The sequence below is a fragment of the Podarcis pityusensis genome (assembly GCF_964106645.2).
Source record: "Podarcis pityusensis genome assembly, chromosome: 13".
NCBI classification, from domain to species: domain Eukaryota; kingdom Metazoa; phylum Chordata; class Lepidosauria; order Squamata; family Lacertidae; genus Podarcis; species Podarcis pityusensis.
This window is the reverse complement of record NC_138038.1, coordinates 43033886-43047774: the sequence shown is the minus strand read 5'-3', so window position 1 is coordinate 43047774 and position 13889 is coordinate 43033886. Positions and strand designations below refer to the sequence as shown.

The 13889-nt window shown below is 45.9% G+C and overlaps 1 protein-coding gene across 1 annotated transcript; it reads right to left on the bottom strand.

Annotated features, from left to right (window-relative positions):
- Positions 1–3363: 3363 nt before the first annotated feature.
- On the bottom strand, positions 3364–4308 carry LOC308460905 (olfactory receptor 2G3-like; the record flags this gene model as incomplete). The annotated part of the gene is made up of 1 exon (XM_080977439.1): positions 3364–4308. One exon carries the CDS (start codon positions 4306–4308, stop codon positions 3364–3366), a length of 945 nt encoding a protein of 314 aa, XP_080833565.1.
- Positions 4309–13889: the final 9581 nt, after the last annotated feature.

Sequence of the window (13889 nt, the reverse complement as noted above, 5' to 3'; positions counted from 1 at the left end):
GTGATTTTTACTTCCTTAAAGCTAGAAGTACTGCTTTCTTTGTCCAGATTTCTAACCAAATTTTATTGTGTGGTGTGTATTTTTCTGTTCTCACATTTTATTATTTATCATACATTGCCACACATTCATTTTAATTTTAGTTATTGATATGGGGATATATTTTAGCAGATAGATAGATGATAGATAGAGATGATAGACAGATATGCGCAACATTCACACACAGGCAAAATCCCAATTCCAAGTTGAAGAATATGATCTTACCTTTGCACTTCATTTTGTTGCTCCTCAGCAACCTCAAAGGAGTTTTTCATTCTTGTGCAACTGTGAATTATAGCTGAGTGGGTTCCAATCAGCTTTCTCATGTGAGACGTTGAACAACCAAATGAACTTTCAGTGATCTCAAGGAAAAACCTGCTCTACCTCTCCCTAAGGGGCTTCCACTGAGGAAGAGCTGCTTTGAAAAACTGTTTGCTGCAGGGTACTCAGTAGACTAATGCCTTGCAGTTTACTTCCTCCCAGAATTATGAACAAGAAGGAGGTAGATTTTCCTAGATAAGGCAAGGTACAGACTGAAAACGAACAGGAGCCACTGTGTGCATTCTTGCCTTCTGCCAAAATCTGCTTCTTCCTGCTTTTGCTCCTATGCTGACAATTGGCTCCCAAGTTAAAGCTGTTTCCTCTCTCCAACTGGCTTTCCTGCTGGGCCACAGAATTTTCTCACTCTCTTGCTCTCTGTCTCTCTCACACATCCAATCTTCTGGCCTTATTTAGCACTTGTTTGTTAAAGATTTCTCCCACTTTTAAAGAATCAAATTGGTTGGGGAGGAAATCAACCTCCCTTCTGAGCAAGTGGGGCAGGTTGATCTATGACTGATACAAAGTCCAATCAGTGCTGTGAACATACAGATTCATCTCAAACAGGAAAATGCGTCTTCTCCCTGCCTCCCATCCTGAAGAGAAAGCTGTATGTATGTTGGCAGGACATCGGGTGGCTGTCCTTCCCTGTCCTATGAACTGGGATCCTTTAACTGGAGATACCAGGGACCACAGACAAAGGTCTTGCTTGCTTTACCAGATTGTGGATGATTCTCCAACCAAGTTTCAATGCCTTCTAAGGTGAGGTTCACCACAACCTGGTTTGCCCAACTGCCTGCCTAATCCCAACATTAAAAGCTAGACAGCACAGCATCATTTTTATTGTCTCTAGGATTTTTTGCATTGTTTTTCTGTTGCTTGAGATTCATTAAGATGAATCAACTACACCGCAGAGACTCCCTTGGTGCCTTTCTCTGTGCCATGAATAGTTGTTTATTTCCTGAACCTCATGGGAATTCAAGCTCTTAGCATAGAAATATGGAAAGATAATGCTGGATTCAACATAGAGTTCTATGCATTCTAATCTAAAAAACAAAACAAAATACATTCCTCATTCTATTATTTGAATGCATGCAAACTGGGTATATCTGAATGCACATCCACAGGTTTTACCTTTTACTTAGCTTTTATGATGCAAGGTATTCTCAATAGGAATACGTGTTGGAATGAATTCACGACAGACGAGTGGCAGGTGTCATATGAGAGGCGTCTGCTCGGGCAAGCCCCGAGAACTCTCCTTTATTGAATATTACAAACATTGCCACAGGTGTGCTTGTGGCTGATTGGTTGATACAAACACAAAGCAACTTGTTGCTGATTGGTTAACATAAGTACAAGGCGGGAATTACATACAAACATTAATCACCGATAGATTAAAGGCTGGGAAACGGAGCTGGAACTAGACAGGCATGAAGCCTCCTAATTAAATTATAACTAAAGATTGATATAGCATGACTAAAACAATTACTAATGATTGATCATAACATGAAAGAATATAATAATCGAGTTCCGTAGATGTGGTCAGCTGTGCATTAAGAACAGGTCATATTGTTTGTTCATGAACTTAAGATGGACTGAGGAATGAGGGAATGTCTTGGTGTTTAGAACAGGTTTGTACAGTGTGTGCAGAAGCAGAGAAAAGATTATAAGCGAGACTTCCCAGAATGCAAGAGTAAAGAAGCAATAGTTCTCATAGCAAGACTTCCCATAATGCCACAGTTATGTGCAGAAAGAGAACTTCCCTTTAAATACGGGGACCTGTCTTATAGTGAGTTAGACCAGTGGTCCATCTAGGTCAAGTCTGTCTACGCTGAGCGGTGACAGATCTCCAGAATTTCAGAACAGGGACATTCCCAGGCACAGCTGAAAATATATGGGATTGAACCTGGGACTTCTGGTGCAGAGCAGAAGCTATAGCCTTCCATAGCCAACAGTTTATTGATGACAGTGAAGAATGGGGGAAGATTAATTTTGGTGTCTATTTAAGAATTTTGGTACTTCTTTATTGGCTAATCCTGTGTCCGTCCGTCCGTCCGTCCCCCCCCCCCCGTCACTCCCCATTGCCTGGTCCCACCGCCTGCTACATGTTGGATTCCAAAGGTCTTCACCATGGAGCTTGCTCCATGCGCAAAGACTCCCTGCACAATTTAGAATGCTGATAGTGTAAGTGTTCTGAATTCTACAGTTCTTAATCTTGTGGGTTAAGCTGATTTATTCTGATCTAACTGCTACAAGCTGCATTAATAAGGTACTATCAGAGAAGTAAGGTCGTGGACTATCCTTCATTGATGGTTTTCAGACATAGGTTGGATGGCCATTCTTTAGCTATAATTCCTGCATTGCAGAGGTTTGGATTAAATGAGCCTTTTGGGACTCTCCCAACTCTGCAGTTGTACAATTCTCAGTTGGAGCTATGTCTGTGAGGCACAAAGCAAGGATTCCCATGGTTTCCAGTACTGTCTGGCTTCTCACCAAATCCACCTGCAGAAGCAAGTAGAAAATAACACAAAACTCTAGGGGTGGAAGTGTATGTGAAAATGATGTATTAATACTAAAGGATCCTGGTAAGCCATTTGAAATTGCTTTAAATTTACTTAAATTATTTTGCCAAATTTGAGGGTTATAAAATAAAATTACAACAATCAGAATGGATTTGATACCACATACCAAAATAATAATAATCAAAAGGACATAATGGGGTGGGGTGGAATTCCCATAGAGAATTCCCATATCTAGATATATGAATTGCTCACATCGCTGGAGAATAAAAATTCAAATTCCATGGACAGAAGTCCCCATAAGGTATATGGACCACTCAAAATTTGGAGGAGCTAATTCAATTTAATCATTTAAAATCAATGTGAGATGTTAACAAAGGTCTAACCACTGCTTAGGGGGTGGGGGAGGGAGAAATATCTGCCACCTGTTTGTGTAACTATGTGGTGAATACCAACACTTGAGCCACCCCATTCATATTACAGGCAACATTTAGTTTCGCTGCTCAAAGCTCCATCTTCCCAGCACCTTGGCTGCTGCCCCATGAACATCCTTATTCCGCAGAGTATAAATGATGGGGTTGAGCAAGGGAGTGACCACAACATAAAAGACTGCAATTTGCTTGTCCCGGTCAGGAGCTGACCCTGACTGGGGGATCATGTACATAGACATGACGGTGCCATAGAACAAGGTGACCACCACCAGGTGAGAGGCGCAGGTGGAGAAGGCCTTGTGCCGTCGGGCGGTTGACCGCATTCGCAACACTGAGGAGAGAATGAGTCCGTAAGACATTAGGATAACAGAAACTGGAATTAGCAGGGCCAGCACAGATGCAACGAAAAGAATGGCTTGTGTAACGTGCGTGTCGGCACATGCAAGTTTCAGCACCACGGGCATCTCACAGAAGAAGTGGTTGATGCGGTTTGGGCCGCAAAAGGGGAGCCTGAAGGTGCAGGCCACGTTTATCGAACCCAGGAGGAAGCCACCCATCCAGCAGACTAAGGCAAGCTGCAATTGACGCCACCTGCCCATGGTAGTGGTGTACAGCAGGGGGTGGCAGATGGCCAGGTAGCGGTCATAGGCCATGGCAGCTAGGAGAAGGCATTCCGTGCCGCCCATGCCCAGTGCAATGTACATCTGGATAGCACAATGGGCAAAGGAGATGGTCCCATTGCCAGAAAGGAGGTGAGCTAACATTTGAGGCAAGGTGCTGGTGACGTAACAGATCTCCAGGCCCGAAAGGTTTGTCAGGAAGAAGTACATGGGCGTGTGGAGGGAAGAGTCAGCCCACACAAGCATAATGATCACTAGGTTCCCCATAATGGTGAGGGAGTAGATGATGAGGATGACCACAAAAAGTAGAATCTGTGTCTTGCGGTGACTGGTTAGTCCAACCAAGATGAACTCTGTGATAGTGGTGAGGTTCGCCATCCCCATCCCAGTCACCTGCCTGAAGAAAAAGGGCAACATTGAGAAACCAATGATGTTCTCTGGGAATGGGACAACCTTAAAAACAGGTGATGTTTCACTTCCTGCAACACTAGAACAAATCCCAAACCAATCAACTTTGAATAATCATCTCAGCAGCAAGATACTAATGGACTACAACTCCCAACACCCCTGAACATTTGCTAGGTTGACTGGAACTACAACTTCTGGAAGGTTTTATCTCAAAGCACATAAGCCCATTTATAACCTGCCTTTCTTCCATTATTCAGCCCAAGGTGATGGAACATGGTTCCCATGTGATCATTCATGCAGGCACAGGCCTGACCCAGACCTTCTTGGCTTCAGAAAGGTAGTGGTCTAGTGTGCCTGCAGACCATACAAGCCACAGCTAGAGAGAGACAACAGCTCCATCTGCTTCTCACCTTACAAGCCAAGAAGCAGAAAATGGCAAGGAAACTGCCTTTGCCACGTTTACTTCATTAATATGCATTGCTTAAACCAGGATTGGGGAACCTCCAGCAGCAAGAGACCCCATGAGAAACAGGGCTATTTCTGGTTGATTTTGTTAAGTATAGTTGTTCAACTGATGCTGAAATGGGAATGCCTATGTGTGTAAACAAAGGTTTAACATGGAGAATGGAGAGATGTGTATTTCTAACATTGTGGTTTTTCCACAGTAGTTTTCTCTGAATTTCTTAGTAGTGAATTTCAGTAGTGGTCTCTGAATTTCTTAATGGGCTGACAATTAACTAACTGTTGGTTGTTCTCTTAAACTGAATGCAATGTTTGATCATGTGATGAGGCTATTGAGTTGCCAATTCACCATCTTGGAAGGGTGGTGGCTGGATTCTTTGCTCTCCAGGGGCACACAGTCTTGGGGGCTGGAATGCAGGCCATGAAGCCTGTGTGTGAGAAACAGAGCTATGTTTGTCAGCTCTGATTATAAGTTCGTTTAATTTCTAAGATGCTGAGCCTGTGCTGGACAGCACAAGATATTGTATGGATACTGTGGACGTATCATTTATGCTTTTGTTCTGTTTTTGAAGAATGTTCTGCAAGTAAACTTTGAATAATATTTTAATGTGTCTGGACAATGTTTCATTCCAAAAGAACCCAGTTTTTTATGCATCCAGTCGTTTCAAACTCCACAGTATTAATATCTGCAATAGTTCTGCCCAGGTTTCTAAGCTGTGGTTGGAAGCCATTTAAACCAATTTTGGCATTGTCTCTCCAGAAGCGTCTCAGGAGCAAATGTTTTGAGCAAAGAGGAAATGAACTTTAACAGGACTCCCTGTTCATGGCAACTGTTGAATGGACAGGTGTGTGCACAGCATGAGATATAAGGATTTAACCCACCAGAGAAGGTAACAATGGCTGGGTTGAAAAGAGGTGCTGAGGGACATGACAGAAGACCTGAAATCTATAGAATAAAATATTGCCTTTAAAAAAAACAACCCCAAAACCCCAATGAGGCAACTTGTCCACTTGGACAGGATACCAGGCACGTTTAGCTACACAATATATATTTAAGATCTACATTGAAACTAAACATTGCAGTTATGCTGATAGGAGGTTCTCTTCTCTTCTCCACACTCTCCCACATCACAAGCAGCACTGTGTACAGCCAGGTTTTACTGTAGACCAGGTGTGAGGAACCTTCGGTCCTCCAAACCTTGCTGAACTATAACTCCTTGGCCATTGACCATGCATATTGAGGCTGATGGACTTTGAAATTCAACAACATTTAGAGGGTCAAAGCTACTCCATCCCTGCTGTAGACCAATAGAACTGGTCTTCCCTAAGCTTCCTGGGGGAGGATTAGATACATCAGGCAAGAAACTAGAAACAAATTAAAAAGGAAGAGGCAGAATTGCTGATATTCTGCACATGTGACCAAATGTGTTAAAATCTGTAACTTTTCAAAATAGCAAATGCCCACAGTGTCAGTGACTGGAAGGTGAGGATGAACACAATTCAGAGAACTATGAATTTTGAAGGAAATTGGTTTGGGAAGTGCAAATTGGGTGGGTTAGAGCTCCTGTCTAACACCCTTAATACAGAATATCATCTTACCTTTGTGCCTCTCCAAAATGTTCCTGCTTGATGGGTTCCTGCATGGCACTGCCTTATAGGAAGGTGTGCATTAGGAGTTGGATTAGTTAAGGCAATGCAAAATGTTGGGGAATCATACAGAAGGTTCCTAGAGACTGTCAGTGACTTCAGGAGAAAACCTGTATTTCAAATGAGGGCAGCTGATGGAATGTTTCTCTACACAGTTTAGGAAAGCTCCGCAACCAAAGCAGGGTCTTCATAGTCAAATGTCTAATGGCTTCTTCCTTGAAGTTGAAATCTGGAACCATGTAGCTTTTCCAAGCTGTGAAATGTCCAGGTCCGAATATCATCCAGAACTAATTATAGACTTTGCATAGGCACAGACACAATGAGCCATTGTAGTATTGGTTGGAAATGGACATCTTAGCTGGTTATTTTTGCCCATTATAGTCTCAATTAGGAAGAGTTTGGAAGGAAATAATCGTGCCTGGCATCTTCCAGTGAAGTCCCTGGATGATAGTATAGTATAGGGATGGGAGCAAGTTTACTCAGTGCTATTTTTGTAGAAAATGAGGTGCTGGAACTCACTATAAACACCTCCCTTGTTCTCTTATAATGGCAATGGTGCCCACCTGAGAGGTGCCACAACTGAGTTCTGGCTGGAAAAAGGCCCTGAGTTTACTCTTAGTTAAAAAGCCCTTTGTGTCTAGCTCTATGGATCTTGCTTTCTGTAGCCTCACATACAGTAGATGCCCTTCCAGGTTTGTTCATGCAGGTCCTTTAACTATAGATATTGGAGATATTTCGCATGCAATGCTAGTACTGTACACTGTCACTAAGTGCTGGTTCTTCAACCACCTTGACATAAGCTCTACCAAGCAATCTATAAAGCTTTCAAAGCAACTATTCTTGTCTATTCTTATCAAAAGAAGATAAACAACAGATTGAGTTTTGCTTTCTCCCCCTATAACTTGCCAAAGCTCTGAGGGTCAGTAAGACAATGAAGCGTGTGGATGCACACCATAGGGATTGCTTTCATCTCTTCAGAGTTTACCTCTGGATCATTATCAGTTTGTTGCTAGTTACCTCATCATCTTGGGTCTTGAGAGGTTAATTTAGGAAAATTGCGAGAACTTTCCAGCAACAAAGGAGCATAACTTGCCAAACATTATTCTGGCCTGCAGCCAGTACCAGGTGCATTCTAAAGTTTGGATGGCATGCATATTTATGGTATAATAAAGGGAAGATACATAAAAGATTTCATAATCATATAATTAGGAGATCATTGATAAAAGTATGGGAAAGCTATAAAGACCTATTAGAACAAAAAAAATACCATGGTGGGTGGCCCCCACAGAAGTAATTTCAATTAAAAGGACAAATATAGAAGGAAAATGGCCTACATATTGAGAGCTTTTGGTAGAAAGAGAAGGCAAATTAAAACTTAAGGATTATGATCAGATAAGAGATTATGTTTATGATTGGCTGCAACATTGTCAATTAAATGGGGTTTTTAAAGAAGACCAAAAAAAAAAAAAAAAGGATTTGGCTATACCATTTGCGTGGCAAGTCCCCTCCCCCATGTGAAATGAAGACACTGGACACATTATTTAAGGTTAATGGGCATAAAAGGCCACAACTTTATTGATTACAGAATTGAAGGTATTGGCCTTAGGCATTGGCTCCTATCGACTACCCGGTAAGCAGACCGGGAGGGGTTAACCACAAACCGTGGGAGTCCTGTTGAAGTACGCCAACTAGGATCCCACGGGTGTCACCGCTCGGGGGCGTGCCAGAGGCCCTTACCTCCCTAGGTTTCGGACAAGGCAACGCCCCCCGGAGTCCTCTACCGGACTACCCCTTTACATGGGGGAAGGTGATGGCGCTTCCTTCCCCCCCGTTCATTTACATAACAATCAACCCCTGCCAATGCCTAACCGCCACTCGAGCAAAGCTCGCCGCCAATACCATCAAACCTGCAACCAACTCCTAATCCCTGCTATGATGTCACCAAGCCAAATGTCGTTTCCAGCATCTGACAGATGCACGCCATCCCATCTGTAGAGGGCCTCGTTGCTGTACTGGATGCCTGGGTGTCCAATGACACGCCCTCCCCAGAGCCGCCACTCTACGTTCCACAGCCCGTTCCAAGACCTTTCTCGCCTTATTGATTCCGACCAGGCTCACACAATCCCTCCAAGTCCTCCTCTCAAGCAACAAGGACCACAAGATGACAATATTAGGGAAAGCCGCCCTCAGCTCAGCAAAATCATCAAAAATGTTCCATCTCAAGTCAATAGCCTTGCGGTAAGCCAGGTCGTTTTCCCCCAACTGGATAACCAGAGCATCGGGAGGACCATCCGAGGCGGCTCTTGCCATTACAGCTGGCTTGAATTCACTCCAGCGCATGCCCCTTCGCGCTATCCACAGCAGCTCCACATTTTCGGGCAAGCTCAAGTTTGGACCCAACCCGGTAGACATAGCACGATTCTTGGCCCAGTGCACGATGCTGTGGCCCACCAACCAAATGCGAACCCACTTGTAACCTGAAAAGCAAATAGACATAAAAAACCAGGGTCAGGAGAACGATCGCTAGTCAAAGGTTCTTTCTCACATAGGCTTTGTATGCATCAGACTTCCACCGCCCTAAGTCCTTTATCCTCTCTGCCGAGAGCCCCATGTGGACTGCCGTGGTTGCTGCCCCGATCCGGAAGGAGTGAGCCGCAAACTCACCCGCGGGCAGCCCGGATGCTGCCAACGCCAAGCGCATCACCCGTGTAAACTGATGCCTGGCCAAAAGTGATCCATCCGCGTGGATTAACAGAGGGCCGGGGCCATTGGGTCTTAGGTAGAGGAAACGCCGCAGATCCCTCACTGGACAAGGGCCACTCGCTCGTGTGGCTGGCAACCGCAATAGGGCCCCCCTGCCCCGTTGGTCCGTCTTTGAGCTCCGAACTTGAATTATTAGTTCGGACTCGGAAAGGGTCAGATCGCTTAAGAGGATACCTCTCTGCCCGTGGGCAACCCTTCCCTCACAAACTACCTCACCAATGCGCAGGGCACCAAAGAAGGCTATGGAATAGGCGGCAGAGAATAGGCGAGCTTCGTACTTAGACCAGCATATTTCACGTAATTTTTTGTGTATCTGGACCAGAATATCAAAAGTTATGGGCCGCCTGTTGTCAGCGCTAGGGGGGTGTTGCCGACGCCAACCCTCCAAAGTCTTACGCACAATAAACTGTGCACACGGGTCAGTGGCAAAAAATGCTTTACAGAAATAGGAAATCCCAGCGGACTGAATATTGAGAGTCTTAGGTGCCCTGCCCAGCTCCTTCAAGTGTGTTAGGTAGCGGAGGACCTCCCTAGTTGAAGGAATCGAATTCCGCCTAGAGCTGGGCATTTTGCCACGAAACTTTAGAAAGTCGGCCCAAGCCTTGGAGTAAGATCTCATTGTGGAGGGGGCAACTGCACCGAATACTCCCTTCATCACTTCCTGTTCCCAAGGCTCCAGAGATGCTCCGGGAAAGACATCGATGATTGCTCCGCATCCGGGGCTAGTGAGCGGAAGCGGTCCATCTGGAAATGAGACAGAGCATCCGCAATGTCATTTTTACTACCAGGCACGAATCTGGCAGAAAAATATATATTCTGTTCTAGGCAAAGGAGGACAAAGGACCTTAACAAATTTCCTACCCTGGTGGAGCGCGCGGACTGTCTAGAGAGGACCCCTACTACGGCCTGGTTATCAGTGTTAAAACAGACCCTGTGATTGCGGAACTGCTCGGCCCAAAGATGCACAGCTACGACGATAGGGAAAAATTCCAGGAAAGTAAGGTCCCTAGTAATGGGCTGACCCCGCCAGTCTGCCGGCCATTTTTGGGCACACCACTGACCCCTGAAATAAACTCCAAAACCCAATGAACCTGCTGCGAGTGGACTTGGAAATCGGCACCGAGTGCCATGGAATCCTGCCACAAGGATATACCGTTGTACTTATCGAGGAATTGGAGCCATATACCAAGGTCAGCCTTGACTTCTTTGGAGAGGCGCACCCTATGCTGAGGGGCCCTAAGACCTGCAGACAGTCTGGCCAGACGACCACAAAAGGGGCGTCCCGGAGACACTACCCTGCAGGCGAAATTTAAGTGTCCCATCAGGGATTGAATTTGCCTAAGGGTAACTTTCTTTAGCGGCAGAAGCTGTTTTATCAACGCTTTTAGCGCATCCAATTTATTCCTGGGCAGTCTAGACGTCTGTGCGACGGTGTCTAATTTGATGCCTAGATAGACCAAGGACGTGGTTGGACCCTCTGTTTTATCGGCAGCTAACGGGACACCTAACTCCCCGGCCAGGGCTGTGAAGGCCTCCGGGAGGGCGGAACATCGCTGTTCGTCTTCTGCCACTAAAATGAAATCATCCAAGTAATGCGACACGCCCGACGAACAGGTCCTAAAGCGTAAAGCCCAATCAAGGAACGTACTGAAGGACTCAAAGGCAGAGCAAGCCACGGAGCAGCCCATAGGCATTGCCTTGTCAATGAAATACGCCCCCTCGAATCTGAATCCCAGCCAACGGAAGTCGGATGGGTGGACAGGGAGGAGGCGGAATGCCAACTCGATGTCACATTTAGCTAGGAGCGCCCCTTTTCCAAATCTGCGAATCATTTTTACTGCTTGGTCGAAGGAGGCGTATTTGACTGTACAAAGCTCGGGGGGAATCGCGTCATTGACTGAACCTCCCCTTGGGTAAGAGAGGTTGTGTATCATCCGGAACTCCCCCGGGGTCTTTTTAGGTACGATACCCAGGGGGGATAAGTGAAGACCCTCCAAGGGGGGCTTGGCGAAAGGGCCAGCTACCCGACCTGCCCTGATTTCTTTCTCGACCTTTTTTCTGACTATCTCGGGCCTTTCCCTAACTGATTTTTGATTTTGCGGATCCCCGGTGTTAGGTGGAAAAGCAACTGGGATTCTGAAACCCTCTGAAAACCCTTCCCACAGGTATTGCGCGGCCTTGCGGTTAGTATATTGGTCGAGCAGGGCTTTGAGGGGCTGGAGACGAACTGGGGAGAAGGCCAGGCCAAGATGTAGGTTACTGGCGGTTGCCAGGTCCCTGGTGGGAAGATCCGGGGGAACCTCTATTGTTGTTGTGGAAGTACCCCCTGCCACCCCGAAAGGGCTGCTGTTTGTTCTTAAAGCACGAGGAGGCGGGGTGATTACCCCAGCACCTGTCGCATTCATGTAAATACTTACAGGAGGGTCTCGAGCGTACACCCCTGTTGAACTCCCAGCAGAGGCGACGCCGCTTCACCTCTGTCTTACCCACCTTGATCGATCCAGGGGTTTTCTTTTCAATGTAGGGATTAACGTCCTCGCCCCAGTAGTTAGGGTCCGTAAGGTCCCATCGGGTGGTGGGTAGAAGGGAAGCGTTTCTACGGAAATTCTCATCATATGTTAAAGCGGCATGCTCACCCGCGAGCGAGTGAGCCCGCCTCACATGAGCTAAGTAGGCAACCAAATCCATGGATCTCCGAGGATAAGCAGCGCAAACAACGCCCATAAAAACCTGGTACCCATCCAGCCAGTTCTCAAAGGTTCGCTCAGCCCTAGGGGTCCTGTATCTACCTTTTCCCGAAGAACGCCTCTTTTCACCTTTACCTATTAGTTTAGCGGGAGGGAGCAGGGTAAACATGTCCACATAATCACCATTGAGGATCTTATTCCTCTTCTGCTGTGACAAATGATTCCCTAATATAAAATCAGTGGACTGGTTGGTGGCAACCTTTACATCCTCAACCAAGGCACCATCCTTCCAATCCAGTACACCATTGAACGTCTTACGATGCGAATTGGCCCTCCTTTCATGCGCCCAGAGTGGGATCCTGTGATTCCCTTCCCCCAAACCCCAGTAAGCATCCATGGGGTCGTCACTGTCCGAATCCGAAGATGACGTACCTGACTCGTCCTCCGTCTCGGACTGTCTGCTTCTCTTCTTCTTGGCGGACGTGTGCTTCTTTTTGGACTTCCGCTTTCCGCCCTGGACTTCTGCGATGGCCGCATTCCCATCGGCCACTGGGTGAGTGACTTGGGGTTCCCTGCGCTCTTCCTCTATGCCGGAACCCTCACTGTCCTCTGTAGAGCTTTGCCGTGATTGCCGTTCCTGAAACACACTAGGAATGCCTACCGCCTGTGAGACGGCACTGGTGGTTGATCCTTTGACAGTAGCCTTACCCTTGCCGGGGCCCTTTGCCGGTGTCTTACCTTTTCCCGTGCTTTGGTTGGCCCTCCTAGTAATGGCTGCTTGGGCACGAGTATTAGGACGACTCGTATTGATCGTTTCTGTATGGGCACTGCCCCCAGCTAGTTCTGGCATTACGAGCTGCCCTTGATTGCTAGGAGGAGTGTCTGGTATTACATCCTGAGATGGGTCGGGGGCAGAAGGCGCAAAGGCCCCAGGCCTACATTGCCTACAGAATGTTTCGAAGGCATGGAAAAATTGAGCAAAGGCTTGCGGGTCACAGGGTATGGCCCCCGCTTGCGCACTACCATTACTTGCGCAAGGTGCCTGCAAATTGCTCGAAGAGGATACCTGTTGATCCCTTCCAGAAGCCATGACCAACTATACGTGAGACCTGAGCGAACTGCAATTACTTTTCCAAACAAAATGTGCCTAATGTGCGCCTAAAAGTCGCCAAGCGGTACGCTTAGCTCAGTATTGTCTACAACCCTTAGGGCTCTATGAAGAAACCACGGAGCGAATTTATTGTTTATCCTCTCCGTTTACCCAGTTGCTAGCCTTGTTTTGTTATCGCTCTCCCCCCCCCTTTCCTTTTTCTTTTTTTTTTTTAAGTTATTTATTCCCTATACGCAAAGTAAATGCGAGGCTCAGCTTGAATGCAAGCCTGAAAGAAACTATTGCTACTTGTTATTTGCTTCCTAATAAAAGAATTAGAATTATTGATTAATTTATACTATGATATATTTATATAATTATCTATTTAAAATACTAGTATTTATTTATATTTATATTAATTATTTATTTATTTATTCACTTGGGAGGGGGATCTAATGAATGTAAATTACTATGCTCTTGTAATGTATTTAATATGTTGTTACTGGAATTATAATTATATTATTATAAGAATTATTGTTAAGATTATTGTTTCCCTTTTGTAAATACCAGCAATGAATTAAATAGTATAAAATCAGGCACCCGAAATATTGGTAAATGAAGCAACAACTATCAGAAATAAAAGGGTTAATGAACTGTTTGTTTGTCCTTGCGACCCAAGTAAGGCTCACCGAAGTGAGCAAGAGCAGGAAAGGAAAGAGCGGAACTCAGCGAAAATAAGCCACTATCCCCTCAGCCCTAGCCCTGCAACGCGCAGAAAACAAGCACCGCAAAAGAAGAACCACCGACAGGGGCGCTGAAGCTGACACGCTTGCGAACGGGGCGCCGGCAAAGGGAGAGTATTTCTGCCCTCCCAAGATGGCTGCTTGAGGCTGCCTCCGCGACCCTCA